Source organism: Oratosquilla oratoria, chromosome 1 (assembly GCF_046742065.1).
Source record: "Oratosquilla oratoria isolate Oo_2021 chromosome 1, ASM4674206v1, whole genome shotgun sequence".
Classification (NCBI taxonomy): Eukaryota; Metazoa; Arthropoda; class Malacostraca; order Stomatopoda; family Squillidae; genus Oratosquilla; species Oratosquilla oratoria.
The window spans coordinates 117532872-117555371 of NC_134777.1; the positions used below are offsets into that span (position 1 = coordinate 117532872).

The 22500-nt window shown below is 42.6% G+C and overlaps 1 protein-coding gene across 9 annotated transcripts in view; it reads left to right on the plus strand.

Moving 5' to 3' along the window:
* Positions 1 to 22500, plus strand: part of CRMP (Collapsin Response Mediator Protein) — a 237055-nt gene that overhangs the window by 23273 nt on the left and 191282 nt on the right. For 8 of the 9 annotated variants that reach the window (XM_076185022.1, XM_076185057.1, XM_076185082.1 and 5 more), the window contains exon 2: positions 15004 to 15217. In XM_076185022.1, the coding sequence (XP_076041137.1) occupies positions 15005 to 15217 (213 nt within the window). In that variant the 5' untranslated portion in view covers position 15004. Of the gene's footprint in view, positions 1 to 15003; positions 15218 to 20337; positions 20490 to 22500 lie in introns of those variants that run through there. The other variant, XM_076185091.1, reaches the window with a different exon arrangement.

Consider the following 22500-nt stretch of genomic DNA (forward strand, 5'->3'; position numbering starts at 1 on the left):
TCTGCTATTCTATCTCCTTCTCACCCTTCTCCTCTCTTCTCTCCTCCCTCACCCTTTCCTATTTTCTCCTCCCTTTTATCTTCCTTTCCCTTTACTCTTCTTTCTCTCTTTTCTCTCTTCTCTTGCCCCATCCGTTCTCAGTTTTCTCCACAATAAATAAACAAATGAATCAATATATGAATAAAGAAAGTACAGCATACAGGTCGCTTTACTGTCTGGATTACCAAATCTCCTTATACACGACCGCCTATGCGAGAAGTTGTTTGTACCTAAACTTGTGTCAAATCTACGCCTAAAGATATTTAGTCCCCTCTCCCTCCTTTCTCTCTGTCTTTCTCTCCCTCTCCCTCTCTCTCTCTCTCTCTCTCTCTCTCTCTCTCTCTCTCTCTCTCTCTCTCTCTCTCTCTCTCTCTCTCTCTTTCTCTGTTTTTTTTTTTGTGTGTCAATACCCAGTCACCACTCCACGTCCTACGGGGGACCACGAACTCGGGCTAATTCTTTTCGTACCCTCGGGCCGAGAGGCACTAGGAGGCGACTCCCCGGGTCCGTGTTCCTCCCCCCTCCCCCCCGTTCCTCAGGTTCCTTGTTCCTGTCAGTTCGCCACTGCCTTTAGCGGTGAGTATCGCTGTCCATTACACTGATTACACGTATCTTTGGCCTGACCGCCATTTTGGCGCAAACTCCGAATTGCTTTCTCTTTATCTTCTCCCCCCACCCCTGTCCCCCTCCCTCTCACTCTCCCGATTCTTTTTCTACCCCTCCCTTCCCCTTCCTCCCTCTCCTCTCCTTCTTCCTTTCCCTTTCCTGCCTACTCCTCCTCCTCCCCTTTCTCCTCTTCATTCTTTTTCCCTCCCCTCTCCTCTCCTCCTCTTTTCTTACCCCTAACCTCTGATTCCTTCACCCTTCTCTCTCTCCACTTTCCCACCTCACCATAGTTCTTTCCCCCACCTCTTCTCCATGAATTTATTGGCCCTTCTTGTGTTTATCCTCAAGTGCCCTCCCCCTACCCCTCCCTCCTTCTCCCCCTCCATCAGGAAGTTCTGCTATCGGGAGTTCCTGCCCTTCGGGGTCTCGAAGTAGGTCTTCTTGGTCGTCGTTCTCTGCATTGACATCCCGAAGTTCTTCCTTTGGGAGGATCCTTGTGTGTTAAGGTTCCTTGGTTAAGGCGTCTTCGGGTGGCTTCCGTCCGAAGTGTCTTCTCGTATGAGTTCGAAACCTTGTGACGCTCGGTGTCTTAAAGGTTCCTTCCCGAAGGCGTCTTCGGGTGGCTCCTTTCGAAGGGTCTTCTCGTTGTATGAGTTCGAATCCTTGACTATCGAAGTCAAAGACCTGGACACTCGAAGACGTACCAGCGTGAAGATTCGAACCTGACACACGGGATATCAGGAACGTTTTGCTTACGCGAAGAAGAAAAAAAATTCGTTGTAAGGGAACTTTGCGACGATGTCCTCACGATGGGCCCAAATATCGTCATCCGTCAGTGGTCTCAATAGAAGCCTTTCCAGCCTCAGTTCGGTTATCTTTACATTATCCTCCGCCTCCTCTTCCTCCCCCTCCTCCTCCTCCTCCACCTCCTTTTCCCCCTCCTTCTCTTCCTCCTCCACCTCGTTTTCCCCCTCCTCCTCCTCTTCCTCCTTTTCCTCCTCCTCCTTCACCTCCTTTCCCCTCCTCCTTCTCCTCCTCCTCCTCCACCTCTTTTCCCTCTTCCTTCTCCTCCTCCACCTCCTTTTCCCCTCCTCCTCCTCCTCCTCTTCCTCCTTTTCCCCCTCCTCCTCCACCTCCTCTTGCCCACCTCCTCCTCCTCCTCCTCCTCCTCCTCCTCCTCCCTTTCTAACCTTTTTTTGTCCTTCCCGCCTCCTCATTCCTTTACATCCCTACTTCCTCTCTCTCTCTCTCTCTCTCTCTCTCTCTCTCTCTCTCTCTCTCTCTCTCTCTCTCTCTCTCTCTCTCTCTCTCTCTCTCTCTCTCTCTCTCTCTCTCTCTCTCTCTCTCTCTCTCTCTCTCTCTCTCTCTCTCTCTCTCTCTCTCTCTCTCTCTCTCTCTCTCTCTTCCCCTTCTTCCTTTTCCGTCCCTCTGCTAATTACATGTTCGTATTTAATTTCTTTTTTTTTATTTTTTCATTCCATCTCCCAAATCCTGAATCCTTCCACTTCTTCCTCCATACATGGAGTACTGACATGGAGTCAATATGTTATGTCACCCCTATGGACCTCCTTTACTCCTCATCGCATTACTCTCTCGTGTCATTTCACCATTAGGCCTGGCCTTTACTCCACCATAACTCCTTCTCCTCCTCTCCTTCTCCTCCTTCTCTCCTCCTCCTCCTTCTCTCCTCCTCCTCCTTCTCTCCTCCTCCTCCTTCTCTCCTCCTCCTCCTTCTCTCCTCCTCCTCCTTCTCTCCTCCTCCTCCTTCTCTCCTCCTCCTCCTTCTCTCCTCCTTCTCTCCTCCTCCTCCTCCTTCTCTCCCTCCTCCTCCTCCTCCTCTCTTCTCTCCCCTCCTCCTCCTCCTCCTCCTCCTCCTTCTCTCCTCCTCCTTCTCTCCTCCTCCTCCTCCTCCTCCTCTTCCTCCCCTCTTCTTCTTCTTCCTCCTCCTCCTCCTAACCATCACCATCCACTTCGGCTTCCTCTTTCTTTTCCTCTTCCTCCTCTTCTCCTCTCCTCTTCATCCTTTTCTTCCTCCTCCCCCCTTCCACCTCCTTTTCCTCTTTTTTCCCTTTTCTCTCCTTCTCACCCTTCTCCTACTCTTCTTCTTCTTCCTCTTTCTCATCACCATCCACCTTTTCCTCTTCCTTTTACTCTTCCTCTTCCTCCTCCTTCTCCTCTTCCTCCTCTTCCTCCTTACCCTTCTATCCTCCCACCTCGAAACCATGGGGTGAGGGGGGAGTAGGGGCCGGGGGGGGACGGGGGGCAGAGGGGGCGGCCTTCACGAATATTGGCAGATTCCTTTACAAATAGGCCATGAGAGGAAGTGATACAAGACAGGTACACGCGCACACAGGCACACGTACATGCACGCACACGCGTGTGCGTTTGTGGTTTAGTGCACACTTGACTGCATATGTGTACGCACACACACGCGTACACACTTGTTTACACGAGAGTAGGCTCAAATCGGTGAGAGAAAATTGGGCGAATACACGCAAGGAGAACACACACACACACATACAAACACACACACACACACACACACACACACACACACACACACACACACACACACACACACACACACACACACACACACACACACACACACACTCGTGGCGCAGCGGTTAGAGTTCCCGGCTGTCACCACGGCGGTCCGGGTTCGAATCCCGCCCAGGGCTGAAATAATTTCAGTATCGCTGCGCTGCGAGTCGTTACTCCAACTCTCGTGGGCGGGGAGTTGTGTGTGTGTGTGTGCGTGTAAGGTCACAGCATTACCATAGATCGGTCATATATGAGCTCTGAGCTCTTTTCCGGGATGGAAATAGTTGTCGATCACGAGTCCAACACGTGATCCAAGACCATGGTGAATCACGCAAACACACAAGTCTAGTGGACGAGGACTTGTGCATGTGTTGTGTGTATGTGTGTGTGTGTGTATGTGTGTGTGTGTGTGTGTGTGTGTGTGTGTGTGTGTGTGTGTGTGTGTGTGTGTGTGTGTGTGTGTGTGTGTGTGTGTGTGTGTGTGTGTGTGTGTGTGTGTGTGTGTGTGTGTGTGTGTGTGTGTGTGTATGCGTGTATGTGTGTGTATGTGTGTGAGAAAGAGAGAGAGAGAGAGAGAGAGAGAATGGTCACAGCTTTGGGCCATATATAAGCTTTCAGCTCTCATCTGGGTGGGTAAAAGTTGCCGATCAATAGTCCAACACGTGATCCAAGACCGTGGGGAATCAAAGAGAAATGTGTGTGTGTGTGTGTGTGTATTCACCTTGGTCTTTGGATCACGTGCTGGACCTGTGATTGACAGCTATTTCCCTCCCGAAAGAGAGCTCAGAGCTCGCATGACCGATCTTTGGGTAATGCTGTGACCTTATACGCATACACACCCCCAACTCCCTGCCCACGAGAGTTGCAGTAACGACTCGTAGCGCAGTGATACTGAAATAATTTCAGCCCTGGGCAGGATTCGAACCCGGATCGCCGTAGTGACAGTCGGGGACTCTACCAACCGCGCCACCGAGACGTGTGTGTGTGTGTGTGTGTGTGTGTGTGTGTGTGTGTGTGTGTGTGTGTGTGTGTGTGTGTGTGTGTGTGTGTGTGTGTGTGTGTGTGTGTGTGTGTGTGTGTGTGTGTGTGTGTGTGTGTGTGTGTGTGTGTGTGTGTGTGTGTGTGTGTGTGTGTGTGTGTGTGTGTGTGTGTGTGTGTGTGTGTGTGTGTGTGTGTGTCCTTCTATTTGGAGGTCAAAGAGGAAAAATTGGCGAAGATGAGCGAGGTTCCCCGACCGTTGGGAGGTCTTCCACTAGGAACATCCCCCCCTTCCCCCTCCTCCTCCCCTCTCCCCTCCCCTCCGTGTGAAGCTGGTCCCTCCCTTTGCCTCCTACCTCCTCCTCCTTCTCCTCCTCTTTGTCTCCCTCTGTAATTCTCTGTTTTTAATTTTCACTTCTCTCTGTTCTTCTTTCCTCTTTGAGCTCTCTTCCTCCTCCTCCTCTTCCTCCTCTTCTTCATTCTCTTTTCATCCTATTCCTTTTTTCCTTCCTCCTCCACCACCTCTTCCACCTCCTCCTCTTTGTCTTCCTCCTTCTTTTTACTTTCCCTTCTCCTTCTACTCCTCCTCCTCCTCCTACTTCTCCTCCTACTCTTCCTCCTTATCTTCAATCCCTTATCTTTCTTCCTCCTTCCTCCTTCCTCCTTCCTCCTTCCTCCTTCCCTACCCATCCTGTACATAGATTGCTTAAACTGTGAAAGGAGTATAATATATTTATTATTATTCATATTATTATAATTTGTTATCATTATTATATATATATATTTTCCGCACCCGACCTAGTAATGGACCAAAAGGTCTCCTGTCGGCATGCTCCGCCTTTGTAATCCTTTGTAATAAAATTCAAAATATATTAATGGAAAAGAACGCGTTCCCAATCTCCCTTAGAATTATATAATGAGATGTGAACACAGACTGATTATTTCTCTTTGTCCTTTTGACGACATGCTCGTGAAATTATGTTTCTATCGTCTCGGGGATTATTATTCAATTGAAGCCCATCAGCACACCATCCACAGCACCAATTTTATCCCCAATGCAATACCACACTCGGCGCCATCCGCCATGATGACGGTTATGTCGTCATCGCGAATCTGGCCAATGGGAGAAGAGCTTCTCTGATGCCAAGCGATGAAGACGACATGACGTCATTTGGATGATGTAAATATGAATTCAGCTGGAAAGAAAAGAAAATAGTGATAATAATGATTCATACATATATACATACATACATAAATAAATACATACATACATACATACATACATACATACATACATATATACATACATACATACATACATATACCAAAGGCTTTTTACCCTTACAAGGGAAGTAGAAAAATAAATAAATAAATAAATAAATAAGAATAAATAGATATATAGATAAATAAAATCCGCTCCCACCCATTCCATCCCTACATACTCCACTCCCATTCATCTCCCTCCCTCCCTCTTATCTTGGCTCCTCTTGGATGACGGGTCATCTCTGCATCTCGCCCACTGCCCTGGTTCAGAAGCAGTGTCGCCAGACACAGCACATCCACAGCAAGGCCGCTTCATTAAATTGGCGACCCCCCTTTCCGTCCCCCCCATGCAGAACTGGAGAAGACTGGGAGAAATCCCTTCGGGTTGCGTCAAATTATTTTCTCACACATACTCCCTCACCCTCCATCCCCCACCCACTCACTTTCATGCACCACAGCATCATCCATATACAACCATTCTCCATTCACCCCTATCTTCTGTCTTCTCTCGTCCTTCCTCAACAGACATTCCCATCTTCCCCAAAGCCCCTTTTACCCTATCCATCCATCTCATCCTTGGTCGACCACTCATGTTCATTCCTTCCACCTCTGCCTTCCACACCCCTTTTATTAATCTTTCTTCATTCATTCTTTCCATGTGTCCAAACCATCCTAATACTCTTTCATCAACCTTATCTCCCAACTCCCTTTCCACCACCGTTCTCCTCCTCACCTCCTCGTTTCTCACTCTATCCAGCCTAGTAACCCCTACCATGCTTCTCTGGCACCTCATCTCAAACACATTCAAACTCCTCCTCTCTTCCTCTCTTATGTTCCATGTTTCTGCCCCATACAGTGCTGTTGACACAATCACTCCTTCATACAATCTCCCCATAGGATCCATTCCCAAATGTCTATTTCTCATTACATTTTTTAATTCCCCAAGGCATTTACTTGCTTCTCTCAATCTACATTCTACCTCCACCCCTCCCTTTCCCGCCACATTCACACCCAAGTATCTAAAACTATCCACTTCCTCCAGTCTCTCTCCCTTAATACTCACTTCCAGTCTGCTGCTACTTTCTCCCCTTGTACATCTCATCACCTTACTTTTGCCCACATTTATCTTTAACTTTCTTCTTTCGCACATCTTCCCAAACTCTCTCACTAACTTCCTCAATCCTTCCTCTGATCCTGCCACAAGCGCAGTGTCGTCAGCAAACAACAACTGGCTTATCTCCCGTTTTTCCATTTTCTTTAACCATCTCCAATCCCCGACCCACTACCCTCGCACCACCTCATCCATCATTATGCCTATGAGCAAAGAGATAATAATGATGACAATAATAGTAATAATGATAATAATAATGATAATAATAATAATAATAATAATAATAATAATAATAATGATAATAATAATAATGATAATAATAATAATAATAATAATAATAATAATAATAATAATAATGATAATAATAATAATAATGATAATAATAATAATAATAATAATAATAATAATAACAATAATATTAATAATAATAATAACAATAATGATATTAATAATAATAATAATAATAATAACAATAATAATATCAATATTAATAGTAATCGTAATAATTATAATGATAATAATATAGTAATAATTAATAAAAACGATAATTATATTAATGTTGATAATAATAATAATAATAATAATGATAATAATACGAATGATAGCAATAATGATGATGACAACAATAACAACAATAATAATGATAACTATGATAATTATAATAATAATAATAATAATAATAACAATAATGATAATAATATTGATAATAATGAAAACAATTATAACTATTAATAACAATAACTAATAATAACAATAATAATAATGAATAATGATAATATTAATAATAATAATAATAATAATAATAATAATAATAATAATAATAATAATAATAATAATAATAATAATACTAATAATAATAATAATATTAATGATAATAATAATACTAATAATGATAATATAATAATAATGATAATAATAATAAGAATAATAATAATAATAATAATAATTATAATAATAATAATAATAATAATAATAATAATAATAATAATAATAATAATAATAATAATAATAATAATAATAATAATGATGATAATAATAATAATAATAATAATAATAATAATAATAATAATAATAATAATAATAATAATAATAATAATAATAATAATAATAATAATAATAATAATAATAATAATAATAATAATAATAATGATAATGATAGTAATAATAATAATAATAACGATAATAAGATCAACATCTTTTATTCATTTTTTATTCAACTCCTCCTCCAGCAATCTCCGCAAGTCCTACTTGATACCATAATCTTCGACGAAATCTTCTACGCCTCCTCGTTCCCTCCTCGCTTCCCCGTTGTGCGTGATTCGCTTTTGTTTTTCGCTAGCTTGGTCTTTGGTCAAAGCCTTGCCCTCCTCTTCCTCCTCCTCCTTCTTTTTTAACCGGGTTGTTAATGTGTGGAGTTCGTTATCTTCCACTGTCGTTGAAAGTAACACAATAGCAACATTTAAAAATCGCTTAGATAAATATTTGGACTCTAATCCACAAATAAAATATTATCCTTTGCAATAAAAGATCTGACAACCCGGCATGTAATTGCAATTGGATAGGATAGTGGTAACAGTAGTGTTAGTTCATCTTCTGCCCTGTTTTCTTAACTGTAGCTTAGTTTAGTAAACAAGCACAGCCTCGTTAGGGCCAGTAGGCCTGCTGTTGTTTGTTCTTCCTTTGTGTTCCTCCTCCTTCTGCTCTACCTCCTCCTTTTCCTCCTCTTCTTCCTCCTAGTCAGGATGATTTTATTCAGCTACTTCGAACCCTCCTTGCACGACGCATTTTGTTATGCTCTTCTTATCCTCTTTCTTCTCTCTCTCCCCTTCTCTCTTTCCCCTCTCTTCCATTCCCTTCTATTTCGCAAATTGTATATCACCTCCCCTCAGATTACCCTCACGGCCTTCCCTTCCCCTCCCCTCTGCTGCCATTCCCCTCTCCTCCCCTCTTCCACGACCTCGTGACTCACGCGTGAGTGGGGAACCCATCATCCCGTTTTCTATGGAAGGAGGCAACCCTCAAACGAGTAGGATCGTTTGGTGGGCGTTGCCGATACGTGGTGGATGGTTTGGGAAATAGAAAGCAAATAGATAAATAAATAGATCATTCAATAAGTAGCATGAACGAACGAAACTGTAGATGTAGGGTCGCAAATGTGGCGATTTCTGGACAAAATATTAGCATCACAGTGTTCTCTTAAAGAAAAAAGAAAAGAAAATTATTTTGATGTCAAAAGAGAAAGACCAAAAAGAAAAAAAAATACCTCATCTTATTCTTCTTCCTCCTCCTCCTCCTCCTCTTGTTCTTCCTCCTCCTCCTCCTCCTCCTCCTCTTCTTCTTCTTCCTCCCACACCCTCACTCGCATCTCCCTCTTCCCTCCACCCCTCCCTTCAGCACTCCCTTTCCCTCTCATCTTCCCTCCCTCCTACTTTCCCTCCTTTCCTCCCTTCCTCCCTCATATTCTCTCTCTCTCTCTCTCTCTCTCTCTCTCTCTCTCTCTCTCTCTCTCTCTCTCTCTCTCTCTCTCTCTCTCTCTCTCTCTCTCTCTCTCTCTCTCTCTCTCTCTCTCTCTCTCTCTCTCTCTCTCTCTCTCTCTCTCTCTCTCTCTCTTCCTATCTTCCCCATTCTCTCCCTCCCTCCCCTTCTTCTCCCTCCTCATTCCCTCCCTTCCCTCTTCTGACCACCACCTATGTCTCTTCGATGCGAAATTGTCCCCAAAGGGATAGAATCGCTGGCCATTAGCGATGAAATACAATCTCCTCCTCCAGGTACCTGCTCCCCCTCCCCCTCTCCTCCCCTCCCCCCCCATTCCCCTCCCCATCCCCTCCCCTCCCTCTCCCTTAATCTTTCAGCTTACAACACATCGGTTGCTGAGAGACACGCCTACAGGTCATTACTGTGCCCCTCCTTCCCCTTTCCCCTTACCCTTCCCTCCTCCTTCTCTTCCCTCCCCTTCGTCCTTGCCATTCCCCTTTCCCTTCTCTTCCCTTCCCCCCCCTTCCCTTTACCTCCCCTTCCTCCTTCCCTCCCCTTCTTCCCCTCTCCCTCCCCTCCCTTCCTCCTTCTCTCCCTCCCCTTCCCCTTTACTCTCCTCCCTCATCCTTTCCCTCCCCATCCCTTCCCTCTCTCCTCTCCCCTCCCCTGTCCCTCCCCCTTCCCTCCATCCCACCCCCTTCCTTTCTTCCCTCCATTCCTCCTCCATCCCTTCGATACTCCTCTCAACACTTCATTTCCTCCCACCCTCCTTCCCTCCCCACACCCTCCTTCGTCCACTCCCTCCCTCCCCCACTCCCTCCCTCTTTCCCTCCCTCCCTCCCTCCCCCTCACGTTATATCATCATTTTCTTGTCCATATTTCTTCTCTCCATTTTCTTCCTTCCCCCTCCTTTCTCCCTTCCTTCCTTCCTTCCTCATTCTCTTTGCCTTCCCTCACGCAGTAATTACTTCTTCTTCTGTCTGCTTCTTCTTGTCTTTTTATTTCTCTCTTCCCCTTCTCCTTGCTTTCTTTTTGTTGTTGCTATTTTTCTTTATCTCCTTTTCTCCTTCTCCTTCTCTTCTATTTCCTTTCTGATACTTTAGTACAGTACATAGTGTCTCCCACTGTATGTTCTCTTATCTTTCCTATTCCTCGTATATCTTATTGTCTCTTTTCTCCTCATCGCTTTACTCTCTTTTCATATCTCTATATATATTTCTCTCTCTGTCTCTGTCTCATTTACTTGCTCGCTCTTTTTCATCCATCCTCCCCCCCTCCCTCTTTTTCTTCTCTTCTTTCCTCTTTCCTTCTCTTCTCTTTTTTCTCCTCTTATTTTTCTTTTTTTTACTTAGTTTTCAAGAAAATATCTACATTCATCTTCCATTCATCTAGTAAGTCGTTGATTTGGAGGAACATAAATATCAAAGCATCGGGACGGCGTTATGACGTCATGTTTGTGAACACTTTATTATCTTAATAGGGTCGACTCGAATATACTTAGTCAGCGATTTTCCTTAATTAATTTACCTATTTCCCTTTTTATCTTTCCGTGAGGTGCAAGGGTGATGTGATATGGAATTATCACAGCCTCATCACTGCAGAACATTCGTGCATTTTTATTTATTTATATATTTTTTATGAATGGATTTAGGCTCAGTCGCCATAAGAGCATTTCGCCCAAACAAAAGCTGCGTCAGAAGAAATCATTCCTCTCTTCTCCTCTCCTCTCTTCTCTTTTCTTCACCTTATCCCGTCATTCTTCCTCATCCTTCCTTCCCCCTCCCTTCCTCTTCCTTTTGAACTCTCCTCCTCTTCTTCTTACTCTTTCCTTCTCCTTTCTTCTTCCTTCTCTCACCTCTTTATTCTCTTTATCCGTTTATCCCTTTTACCCTTTTCTCTCGTTTATTTCCCCTCTCTTCCTCCTCTTCTTCTACCTCCTCTCTTACCTACCACCCCGTCTGCCTCATGTCCTCTTCCTCTTCCTCCCTCTTCCTCCTACTCCTTTCTCCTCCCTCCTCTCACCTCCTCCTACCTCTTACCTCTTCCTACTTCTTCCTCCCTCCTTCTACCTCAGCCCTCCTTCCTTCTCCTCCTACCTCCTCCTCCCCAACCCCCAACCCCATCTCCTTTGTTATGTTGGAACTAATAGGGAACACACGCGCGTGCGTGCGTGCGTGCGTGTGTGCGTGCGTGTGTGTGTGTGTGTGTGTGTGTGTGTGTGTGTGTGTGTGTGTGTGTGTGTGTGTGTGTGTGTGTGTGTGTGTGTGTGTGTGTGTGTGTGTGTGTGTGTGTGTGTGTGTGTGTGTGTGTGTGTGTGTGCGCGCGCGTGCGGGCGCAAAATGCAATCAACCGCTTTCACGTTTTCTGTAAACCCCGCGGTAGAAGCAGACTACCCGCATGGAGGCCAGGGTGGAACCTTCCTTAGGAGTCTTGTTGCTACTCCCAACTACTACTCTCAGCTGTCACTCTCATCAGGGCCCCCAAACAAAGAACACTCCTCCTTCTCCTCCTCTTCCTCCTTCTACTTCCCCTCCACTACTACACTCCCTTCACTCCTCCTCCATTCCATCCTCTCTCTCCACTCCTCCTTCCTCTCTTACTCCTTCTCCTCCTCGTCCTCCTCCTCCCCTTTTCCCTTCCTCCCACACTCCCTTCTTCCTCCCTCTCTCTATCCTCTTCCTTTATTTTCCTCCCTTCACTCCCCATCTTCCTCTCTTCATCCTCATTCCTTCTTCATTCCTCTTCCCCTTTCCTCCCTTTCTATATCCCCATCCTCCTCCTCCTCCTCCTCCGCCTCCTAAGAGGAGAGTTTGTTATATGACGTCATGTCATCGAAGGTGACGTCACGTCGTCGAACAAGGTGACGTCATCTCGTCGAAAAAACTCCCCTTTCGACGAGTTGCATTGATAGAGCATTCTTGCAGAGAGACCTTTAGGTCCATAACGAGGCCGAATAAAATAAAACAAAAAGGAAATTAAAAGGATAGATGAATATGTGAACAAATACATACGTAAATGAATAAATAGATAAATAAAGGAGGAAGAGGAGGGAGGAGGAGGAGGAGGAGGAAAAGACTTCCATAGCCTCCCTCTGCTATGCGGACCATTTCCGTTGTGCCGTCACGTCACAGTGGCACCTCGCGTCATCTGCTGCAGCTGTTGTCCTCAAGTTACAGCACTGACCTGACCTTACCTAACCTTACCTTCTTTCCTTCCCAATACAGCGCGAAGGGTCGTTCTTCCTTCCTTCTTTCCACCCTCTCTTCCTCCTCCTCCTCCTCCTCCTCCTCTTCTCCTCTCTCTCCTTCCTTTTTCATACCTTCCCCTCTTCCTCCTCCTTCCCCTTCCCCTTCTTCTCCTCCTCTTTCCCCTCCTCCTCCCCACCTGCTCTCCCTCCTCCTTCCCTCGTCACTTTCTTCAGCTCTTCTGCGAGATTTTGAAATTCGTTAAATAACGGTCTTTGTCGTCGTCGTCGTCGTCGTCGTCGTCGTCATCGTCGTTGTTCGTTCGTTCGTTGTGGCACACGTGTCCCGCGTTATGACGTCATGTCGGAGCCGGTTTCCTGCTCCCCTCACCACCTCCACCTCCACCTCTGCCACCACCTCTGGCCCCTCCTCCTTTCTCAACCCAGAATGCAAACTCCTCCTCCTCCTCCTCCTCCTCCTCCTCCTCTCCCTCCTCCTCTTCCTTTTCCTGCGCCACCTACTCCTCCTCCTCTTCCTTCCTCTCCTCATCTTCCTTCTCTTCATCTTCTTCTTCTCCTCCTCCTCGTCCTCCTCTTCTTTTTCTCCTCCACCTCATCTTCCTCTTCTCCTCCTCCTCCTCCTTCTTCTCCTCATCTTCCTCTTCTTCTCCTCCTCCTCCTCTTCCTTCTTCTCCTCATCTTCCTCTTCTTCTCCTCCTCCTCTTCTTTCTTTTCTTCATCTTCTTCCTCTTCTTTTTCTCCTCCTCCTTCTACTCATCTTTTTCCTCTTCTATTTTCCCTTCTTTCTACTCCCCCTCACTTCCTCCTCCCCCTCACTTCCTCCTCCCCCTCACATTTTGTCCCCATCCTCCTTCCCCTCCTCCTTGTCCCCTCTTCCCTCCACTCTTCCCCTCCTCCTTGTCCCTCTTTCCCTCCACCCTTCCACTTCTCCTTATCCCCCCTCCCCTCCATTCTTCCACTCCTCCTTGCCCCCCTTCCCTCCACCATTCTCCTCCTCCTTGTCCCCCCTCCCCTCCATTTTTCCACTCCTCTTTGTCCCCCCTTCCCTCCACTCTTCCCCTCCTCCTTGTCCCCCCTTCCCCCACTCTTCCACTCCTCCTTGTCCCCCCTTCCCTTCACTCTTCCACTCCTCCTTGCCTCCCCCCGTTCCCTCCACTCCTCCTTGTCCCCCCTTCCCTCCACTCTTCCATTCATCTTGTCCCCCGTCCCCTCCACTCTCCCCCCCTTGTTTCACTCCACATACAATTCTCCCCTCCCTCTCTCTCTTCTAATTCATCTTGACCTGTTGACCTGACAATCAGTTTTTCTTGTCTTTTAAATGACGCATTTCGTTCCATTTATTTATTCATAATCTATTTTTCTTGTATATTCATCTCTATATAGTATAGTATTTATTTATTTATCATATATTCGTTCATTCTGTTTCTATATTGACTAGGTATTGATGCATTGATTTTATTTGTTAATTTCACTTCTTCATTCATGTTTATTTATTTATTTATTCATTAACTCATCTATTTGTTCACTTATTCACTGATTGATCTAATCACATATATTCATTTACCTAGTACCAAATCAATGTAATAAATGAATTAATAAAATATATGAAATAAATGAATAAATAGATAAATCAATGAATAAATAAATAGATAAATATCTTATGGAAAGAAAACTGTCGAATCTTGACAAGAATTTCCGACCAAGACTTTTCGCCAAGACCCTCGTTTTTATTATTCTTAATCGCACGTTTACATAGAGAGAGAAAACTCATTATGTATTTGTAAAAAGAACTGACGTTGTTGAAGAAAGACAAAGCAATTATCATTCAAATTATTACGGTAACTAGCACAACGATAATTATTACCAAAACATTGAAGAAACATTCAAATTAAATCAAAACTGTATTCAATGTTACCATGACTGTTGAATTTCCAACTACTGATGCTACACGACATGATGTCACAACATTGGCGACATGACGTCACCGGAAGGTCGGTAATATATATATATATATATATATATATATATATATATATATATATATATATATATATATATATATATATATATATATATATATATATATATGTACATATATATTATATATATATGTATATATATACATAAATATGTGTGTAAACGTAGGCAGGAGGTTCTCCCTTTTGCAGGAATTGCTGTATATGATAGCATGATGACAACTCATAATTTTCTTGTTATCTTGTTCAATACTGCGAACAAGACGACGTATTTCAAGAGGTAATCTATGTAGAAGATCAGCAAAGGACATCACAACACTGAAGCAGGATAGTAAAACTAGTAGATATTTCGGTACCAACGTTTCGAAGTTACACAACTTCATTCTCTAGGCAGAATTAATACATACAAGTCAACAAGTTAACAAGAAAATTGTGAATTGTCATCATGCTATTATATACACTATATACGTGTATATATATATATATATATATATGTATATATATATATGTATATATATGTATATAGATATATATAAATATATATATGTATATATACATGTATATATATATATATATATATATATATATATATATACATATATTTGTGTGTGTGATTCACCATGGTCTTGGATCACGTGCTGGACTCGTGATCGACAGCTATTACCTATCGGAAGAGAGTTCAGAACTCATATATGACCAATCTATGGGTAATGCTGTGACCTTTACACGTGTTTGTGTAATTACATCTATAATAACGATACTACTATCTTAACACTTTCTTGATTTCTTCTTTTTTTTCTGCCCAGAATGTCGTCACGCCGGTCATCGAGCGGTTCCGGGAGTCAGCCCCAGACCACCCCGGACACGTCGCCGCAATGGATCCCCGGTCTGGGCGAGGACAAGCCCAAACCCCGGACGCTGGGAACCTCCTTCTTCGGCTACGTACCGGACGCCTTCGTCGAGAAGACTCCTTTCATGCCCTCGGAGAAATCCGCCAAGGCCAAGACGCCCTCAGATGGAGTGAGTACTCCAAGCTTTTTATTCTTATTTTTATTATTATTATTATCAATTCAACAAGCGCCGGCTTCGCCGACATGGCTTCGTCATGGGCGCTTGGCCTGCGGTGCTGCTCGCTTCGCGCCCTGCCCTTTGCTCGCAGCCAATCAATCGTCTCCGTTGCTGTGAAGTCAGCGTTCTCGGCCAATCAGTCGTCTCCGTTACTGTGACGTCACCACTCGGCCAATTAGTTGATCCCGTTGCCGTGACGTCATCACTCTCTCAGCCAATAGGCTCTCGTGTACTGTTACCGTGTCACCGTCACCGGCTAGATAATTTGGCCAAAAACAGACATGTTAATTTTTGTTTATTTATTAATATTCGAGTATTTTTTTTAGAGTATCGTATTTTTCCGATCTAGTAAAGTTACGAGTATCGTAAATTTATCATCTCGCAAAGTTACGATAGTTGTAATTTTGCGACCTCGTAAAGATACGAGTATCGTAACTTTGTCATCTCGTAAAGTTACGAGTATAGTAACTTTGCAACCTCGTAAAGATACGAGTATCGTAACTTTGTCATCTCGTAAAGTCACGAGTATAGTAACTTTGCAACCTCGTAAAGATACGAGTATCGTAACTTTGTCATATCGTCAAGTTACGAGTATAGTAACTTTGCAACCTCGTAAAGATACAAGTATGGTAACTGCGACGTAGAGAGACGGGCATCGCTACAAGTTGGTAGAAGTTACTAGACACTGTGGGACATAGAAATGAACTCAGGTGTACAACTGCTACAGTCTAGAAAGTGAGCACAAACAAGTTTTGTTGTCTTCTTCTCCGTATATATTTTCTATTAAATTCTATCTCATTCTATTTCATCTATTCTTCTGAAAGTATAGAACTCGCACTTTCATGATGCCAAAGAAACAGAATAAAATAAAAATAAAAATAAATTGAATTAATGTTATTAAAAGCTCGCTGATTGAGAGGGTTAGGGCGTCGTCACTTGCGGCGAAGGTCGAGGGGATGGCGGTTCAAATCCTACCACCGACGAAGTTGAACCAAAGTCCTCTGTGAGGGGCACCGTCCTAGCCTTCCGATAAGGGGGAGTTTGTGACGTTAAACCATGTCAATATAATTACTTAGATGAACTAAAAATAATTTAAAACTTTAACCACTACTGTCCTTGAATCTCTCTTTTATTCATTATTGTCTCCAAATATAGAAGCGCTGGTCATCTCAAAAGGAACAAAAATTTATCTTGACATTGACTCATCCGTATAAGAATTATACTTTTACTTATCTATTTAATTTTATTTTTTGTCTATTCACATTTTGTTTATTTATGTAGCTTTGTCTATTTATTTATATATTTATTCATTTATCTATTTGTCTATTTATTCATTTATTTTTTTTTTGTCTATTCACATCTTGGTTATTTATGTAGCTTTGTCTATCTATTTATTTGTCTATTTATTCATTGATCTATTTGTCTATTTATTGTTTATTTATTTATTCATTTATTCGTTTATCTATTTTTTGTTTATTCGCATTTTGTTTATTTATGTAGCTTTGTCTATTTATTCATTTATCTATTTGTCTATTTATTATTTATTTATCTATTTATTTATTCATCTATTTATTTATTTATTTATTTGGTAATTTCTTTACTTAATTGAAGTTTGATGATGGGAAAATCTATGTTAAACCACAGGACTTGAAAAATTCTCGTGTTTTATTTCACTCTTCTTCTTTCCGGAGCGATACTTGTCGAGTCCTTTGCCTCTGTTCTCCATCTCCCTTTCCCGCTCCTTCCTGCGCGTGCGCGTTTAGCAAATAGCACATTATTATAGTCTCCTCTGCGCAGTCCCTCAATTTAAATTAGTCAATGGGGAGGCGCTTAGATGAGCTAAGTGAGAGGGAGGAAAGGATAGTGGATGGGAGAGGAGTGGTTGGGAGTGAAATGGGTTCACCATTCATCATGGTCTTGGATCATGTGTTGGACTCGAGATTGATAGTTATCAACCTCCGGATGAGAGCTCAGAGTTCGCATGAGTGTTGGACTCTTGATTGACAGCTATCAACCTCCCGAAGGAGAGCTCAGAGCTCGTATGACTGATCTATGGGTAATACTGTGACCTTACACGCACACACACCCCCAACTCCCCGCCCACGAGAGTTGGAGTAACAACCCGCAGCGCAGCGATAGTGAAATTATTTCAGCCCTGGGCGGGATTCGATCCTGGACCGCCGTAGTGGCAGGCGAGAACTCTAACCACCGTGCCACGAGGTTGTGTAGAGTGGGTAAATACCTTTTGACTTTAGCTACCTCCCTTATAAGGGGAAAAAAAGCACTTAGTGTGTGTATATATATATATATATATATATATATATATATATACATATATATATATATATATATATATATATATAGCCAATGGTAAGACAGTGGTTCACATTTAGTGGTCCATAATGAACCTTTGATGGTCCATATTGATTATTTGATGGTTCACAGAACGTCTATTTTATCTAGTAATGAAAAGGAGAGATTGGTGTATTTATGTTTTTAATTTGCTGGAAATGCAGAACGAGAAATGTGTACTGTTTTAAATCAACTCTCAAATGTCTGTTTGTGAGAAATAGTTTTCAAAACCAGAATATTTCCTATCAAATTTATTACTGATATCGTTACTATTATTGTTGTTGTTATTGTTATTATTGTTATTGTTATCATCATTAATACCATTGTTATTTTTGTTGTCATTGTTATTTTCACATCATCATCATCATCATTAATTATTATTTTATCATTATCATCGTCACTCAAAAAATGAGATGGTTTAGGAAATCATGTTTTCTATCTGCGACCTCGTAAAGTTACGATCCCTGAAACGAGTGGAGTTCGCTAGTAAGACATCTCGAACCATCCCAGGGTCACTAAATCGAACACAAGTCTTTGTTGTGTCTGTGGCCTTATCTGTGATCACTTCCTCTGCCTCTTGTTTATTTCGTTAAGAAGGCTGGTTGGCTGGCTGGTCATGTATCTCTCTCTCTCTCTCAAAAAAAAAAAAAAAAAAACACTGGCATGACATTTCGTCGAGCGCGAAGGCAATTTACTAATCAACCACAACGGAAAAAAAAAAAAAAAAAAAAAAGTGGTAGGAGGTCCGTTACATGATCGGAGCAACTTGTGAGTTCAATGTATACATGTGTGACAGTTCCTCCATGTTCATTATCTCAAGTTTCCTTTGTCCATTTTTTAATTTATATTTTCATTAATTTATTCTTTTTTTTTTTATCTTATATGATTAGTCGTCTTCCCCCTCTTTGAGAATCTAGTAAGGTTCCCAATCTCCTTAATATGTTTGAAATTAATGTTGTATTTAAGAATACTACCAGTTAAGAATCACATAAATAAAAACAAGGGGGTAATGAAAGAAAGATGGGTGTGTATGTAGTATTCCACATTAATTTTATATGAATTATATACATAAATATATATGTACACACACACACACCGACTCGGTGGCACACTTGGTAGGGTGCTGAACTGGGAAGTAGAAGTGCTCCCAGTACCCAGTTCGAATCCTGCCCAGGGCCGAAATTATTTCGGTATCGCTGTGCCTCGGGTCGTTTCTCTGACTCTCGTGGGCGGGGAGTTGGGTGTGTGTGTGTGTGTGCAAGGTCATAGCATTACCCATAGATCGGACCTACGAGCTCTGAGCTCTCTTCCAGGAGGGAAATAGCTGTCGATCACGAGTCCAACACGTGATCCAAAGACCAAGTGAAAGACCAAGTGAATACACACACACACACACACACACACACACACACATATATATATATATATATATATACAGTATACATATATACATTGACCAAACTAAACAATAATTAAAAAAAAGTAGATTGATTAAGACAGGCAGCATGACCAGTGATTTTTTACATGTTAGCGACAGCAGCCATGAAATTGTCTGATGCCAAGAAAATTGTCACGAGTAATTCTATAATGGCCAGAAATATAATTGAGTCAAGTCTCATCCAACATAGTTTTTGAAATGATATGTATCTAAGTATGGGATTGCACAAATTATATAATTTTGTTATTAAGAAAATTGCTGAGGAGTATTTGTGAACCCATGGAGGTTGTCTCGACCTTGCGTGGGTGGTCAACCTCCCAATGCACCTTACCACAGTTCATTTCTCCGTTGACTTCCTCCGTATTTTTAGTGCTGCTTTCTTCGTTACACTATGTACCATGACTATGTCCAAACAGACGAAAACGACGTTTGCTTTTCCGTTATTTCATGTCTCAGTGGTTTCTGTACACACACACACACACACACACACACACACACACACACACACACACACACACACATATATATATATATATATATAATATATATATATATTATATGTATATATGTGTGTGTGTGTGTGTGTGCGTGTGTGTGCGTGTGCGCGCGCACGAGCGCGTGCTTGTAGATGCGTCCTTGGTAGACGTGTGCCTTCTCTGGCATGCAAGTGTGGGTTGGAATGTAAACAAACTAAAAGTACAAGTAAGAAGATGCCATGTTTTCTCAATAAGGCAAATTATAAGAAAAACCTTAGTTCCTTACTTCTCGTGGCAACAACTGAGGGATGATATGGCAGTCTGATACATCCTCTTCTGTTCGGGAATAAGCCTCGTCTTGTACGTGACAAAACCGGTGGCTCGAATTTCCTATTGAGATAAAAATTCAGTGGTTTTAGCTTTATTTCTCTCTTTAACGGTCAAACTTTTCGTTATATCGTCAGATTACTGTCTTATGTATGTTCTGAAACGGAACTGAGCGAATTAATTATTTTGGTCTTATTTCATTTAACTAAAAGTAAGAATACATGAGCATCGAACGATTTGTAGCTTGATAGACAGGCGACATCATTTTCAGATTCGAAATATAAATATAATATATGCTTCAATTGTGGCAATGGCATTATTCTATTTGTATCATAATACATATTCTAATCTATATTTTAATAATGTTGATCGTTCACTTATCGTGAATTCGTGATACCTTGGGGCAGACAGGATGAGACAAGTGAACGGTTGAGTGGGTTTTTAGTTGCCAAGTGTACGATAACACGCAGGTGGCTGCAGCCTGATTGCCTTTAGTTCACTAAGAATCTCTGGTGGAGTGGCCAGCACATAGTGACTCTTATTCTACGCTTTTGTTTTAAGGTGAAAGTCTAGGCCACTGGTGGGCAGGTACGAGTTTAAAAAAGGACGCAATATAGCATCAAACAAAGCGGTAAGTATCTGAACTTTGCCTGGGGCCAAATAGTGGACGTGTTGAATAGGTGGCGTTCAAACGAAGGTAATTTTTCTGTGGCGGGAAAGAATGTGGACGTCAAAAACTCTGAAGTTATGTTGGAATTTTTATGATTAAGAAAGCAGGATATAAGGGTAATAACATGTTATAACGATGTGTTAGTAAAAAAGTGTAATGGTTTTTATTCGTATGTGGAATCTTAGGTCTGTTGCTATTTATAAACACGAGTGGCCAACACCCATGTAGTGTATTCTATTCCTGAGTTGAAGGAACTAACTTTAGATAGGTAGACCTGAAATTGGTCACGTTTAGATCAAATTCTGCAGTGATGATAAGTTAGCTCGATATGTGTTGAATTTTGCGTTTAGGTTAATTCCTAGAATAGCGTATATCCTCTTGAATAATAGAGGTTTGCCTTGGCCTACATTCTGTGAATTCGGCATTCTGCAGGTGTATTATTGGAACCTACAAAATTCGTTTGTGCCTAAAAATAGGATGGGGATGTAACTTAGCTCTAAAACCAGGAGGCAGGAGAGACTTATGTTTTGTTAACCCAAAGAATTTGCCCCTATAGTCAAGCTCACAGACTACCCAACCTCCTTCCTATTTCCTATATGTTTTCCTCACCTCCTCACCCTCACCTCGCAGTCATCTTGCCTCGCTTCTTGGTTAACTTCTTAACATTTTCTTTGAGGTGACTGTCCTCTCCCGTAACTAGTCGAAAGTGGAGTTTAAAACCTTTGCCACTCCCTGTTTCGCTTTCTCCTCCCACCCCCCAATCCTTACCCAGTTGACGTCACCCGTCCCCCATCGCCATAATCGTTCTCCACCTCCTTCACCCGTTTTACCTGCGTAGGTAACAGACAAATTGGGTTGCTGAAATTTGGTAGGTTTATAGATATCCATACACGACTTTATATGTGTTTACCAAATATTTGATATATAATTACAGTCGATGTAGGCCTCTGTAAGGCGTAGTAGAAAATGGCGTCTTACCTGACTAACTCGAGGTTTCCTGGACTCGTAGCAGAAGGAAGAACAATGCAATGGAATTCTTCAAAGGAGAGGTGTGGCAGGGAATGGGGGTGGGGTATTTACTTCGTAACTGGTCTCACCCATCCCATATCAATTGGGTCTATGGGCTACATAGACCCAGTGGTTGGTAGCACACATACGCACGCACGCATACACACGCACACATTCACGCGCACACATACACGCATATATACACACAAGCATACATTTACACGCATACGTATACACGCACATACATATACACGCACATACATATACACGCGTATACATACACGCATACATACACACATGCATGCACGCATACATATATACATGCGCGCGCGCACACACATACCCACACACACATACGCACACACATACGCGCGCACACACATACGCGGACACACATACATATGCGCGCACACACACATACGCGCGCGCACACATACGCTCGCACACACATACGCGCGCACACACACGCGCGCACACATACATACACGCACACGCACGCACACACATACGCGCGCGCACACATACGCTCGCACACACATACGCGCGCACACACACGCGCGCACACATACATACACGCACACACACGCACGCACACACATACGTGCGCGCACACATACGCACGCACACACATACGCACGCACACACATACGCACACACATACGCACACACACACATCCGCACACACACATATACGCGCATACACACACACACACACACACACACACACACACACACACTCACACACACACACAATCACAATATATATAATATATATATATATATATATATATATATATATATATATATATAATTAAAGAAATAAACGAGTTTGACTAACGTAAAACACCTGTAGAATAAATGTTTGAAATAAAAGCGACAATACTTTAGGTACTCGCTTGATTTGGGCGTTGAAAGAAGTACCCAGAGCTATCTGTGGGTTTATATGTAAAGTGTCACCACTGCC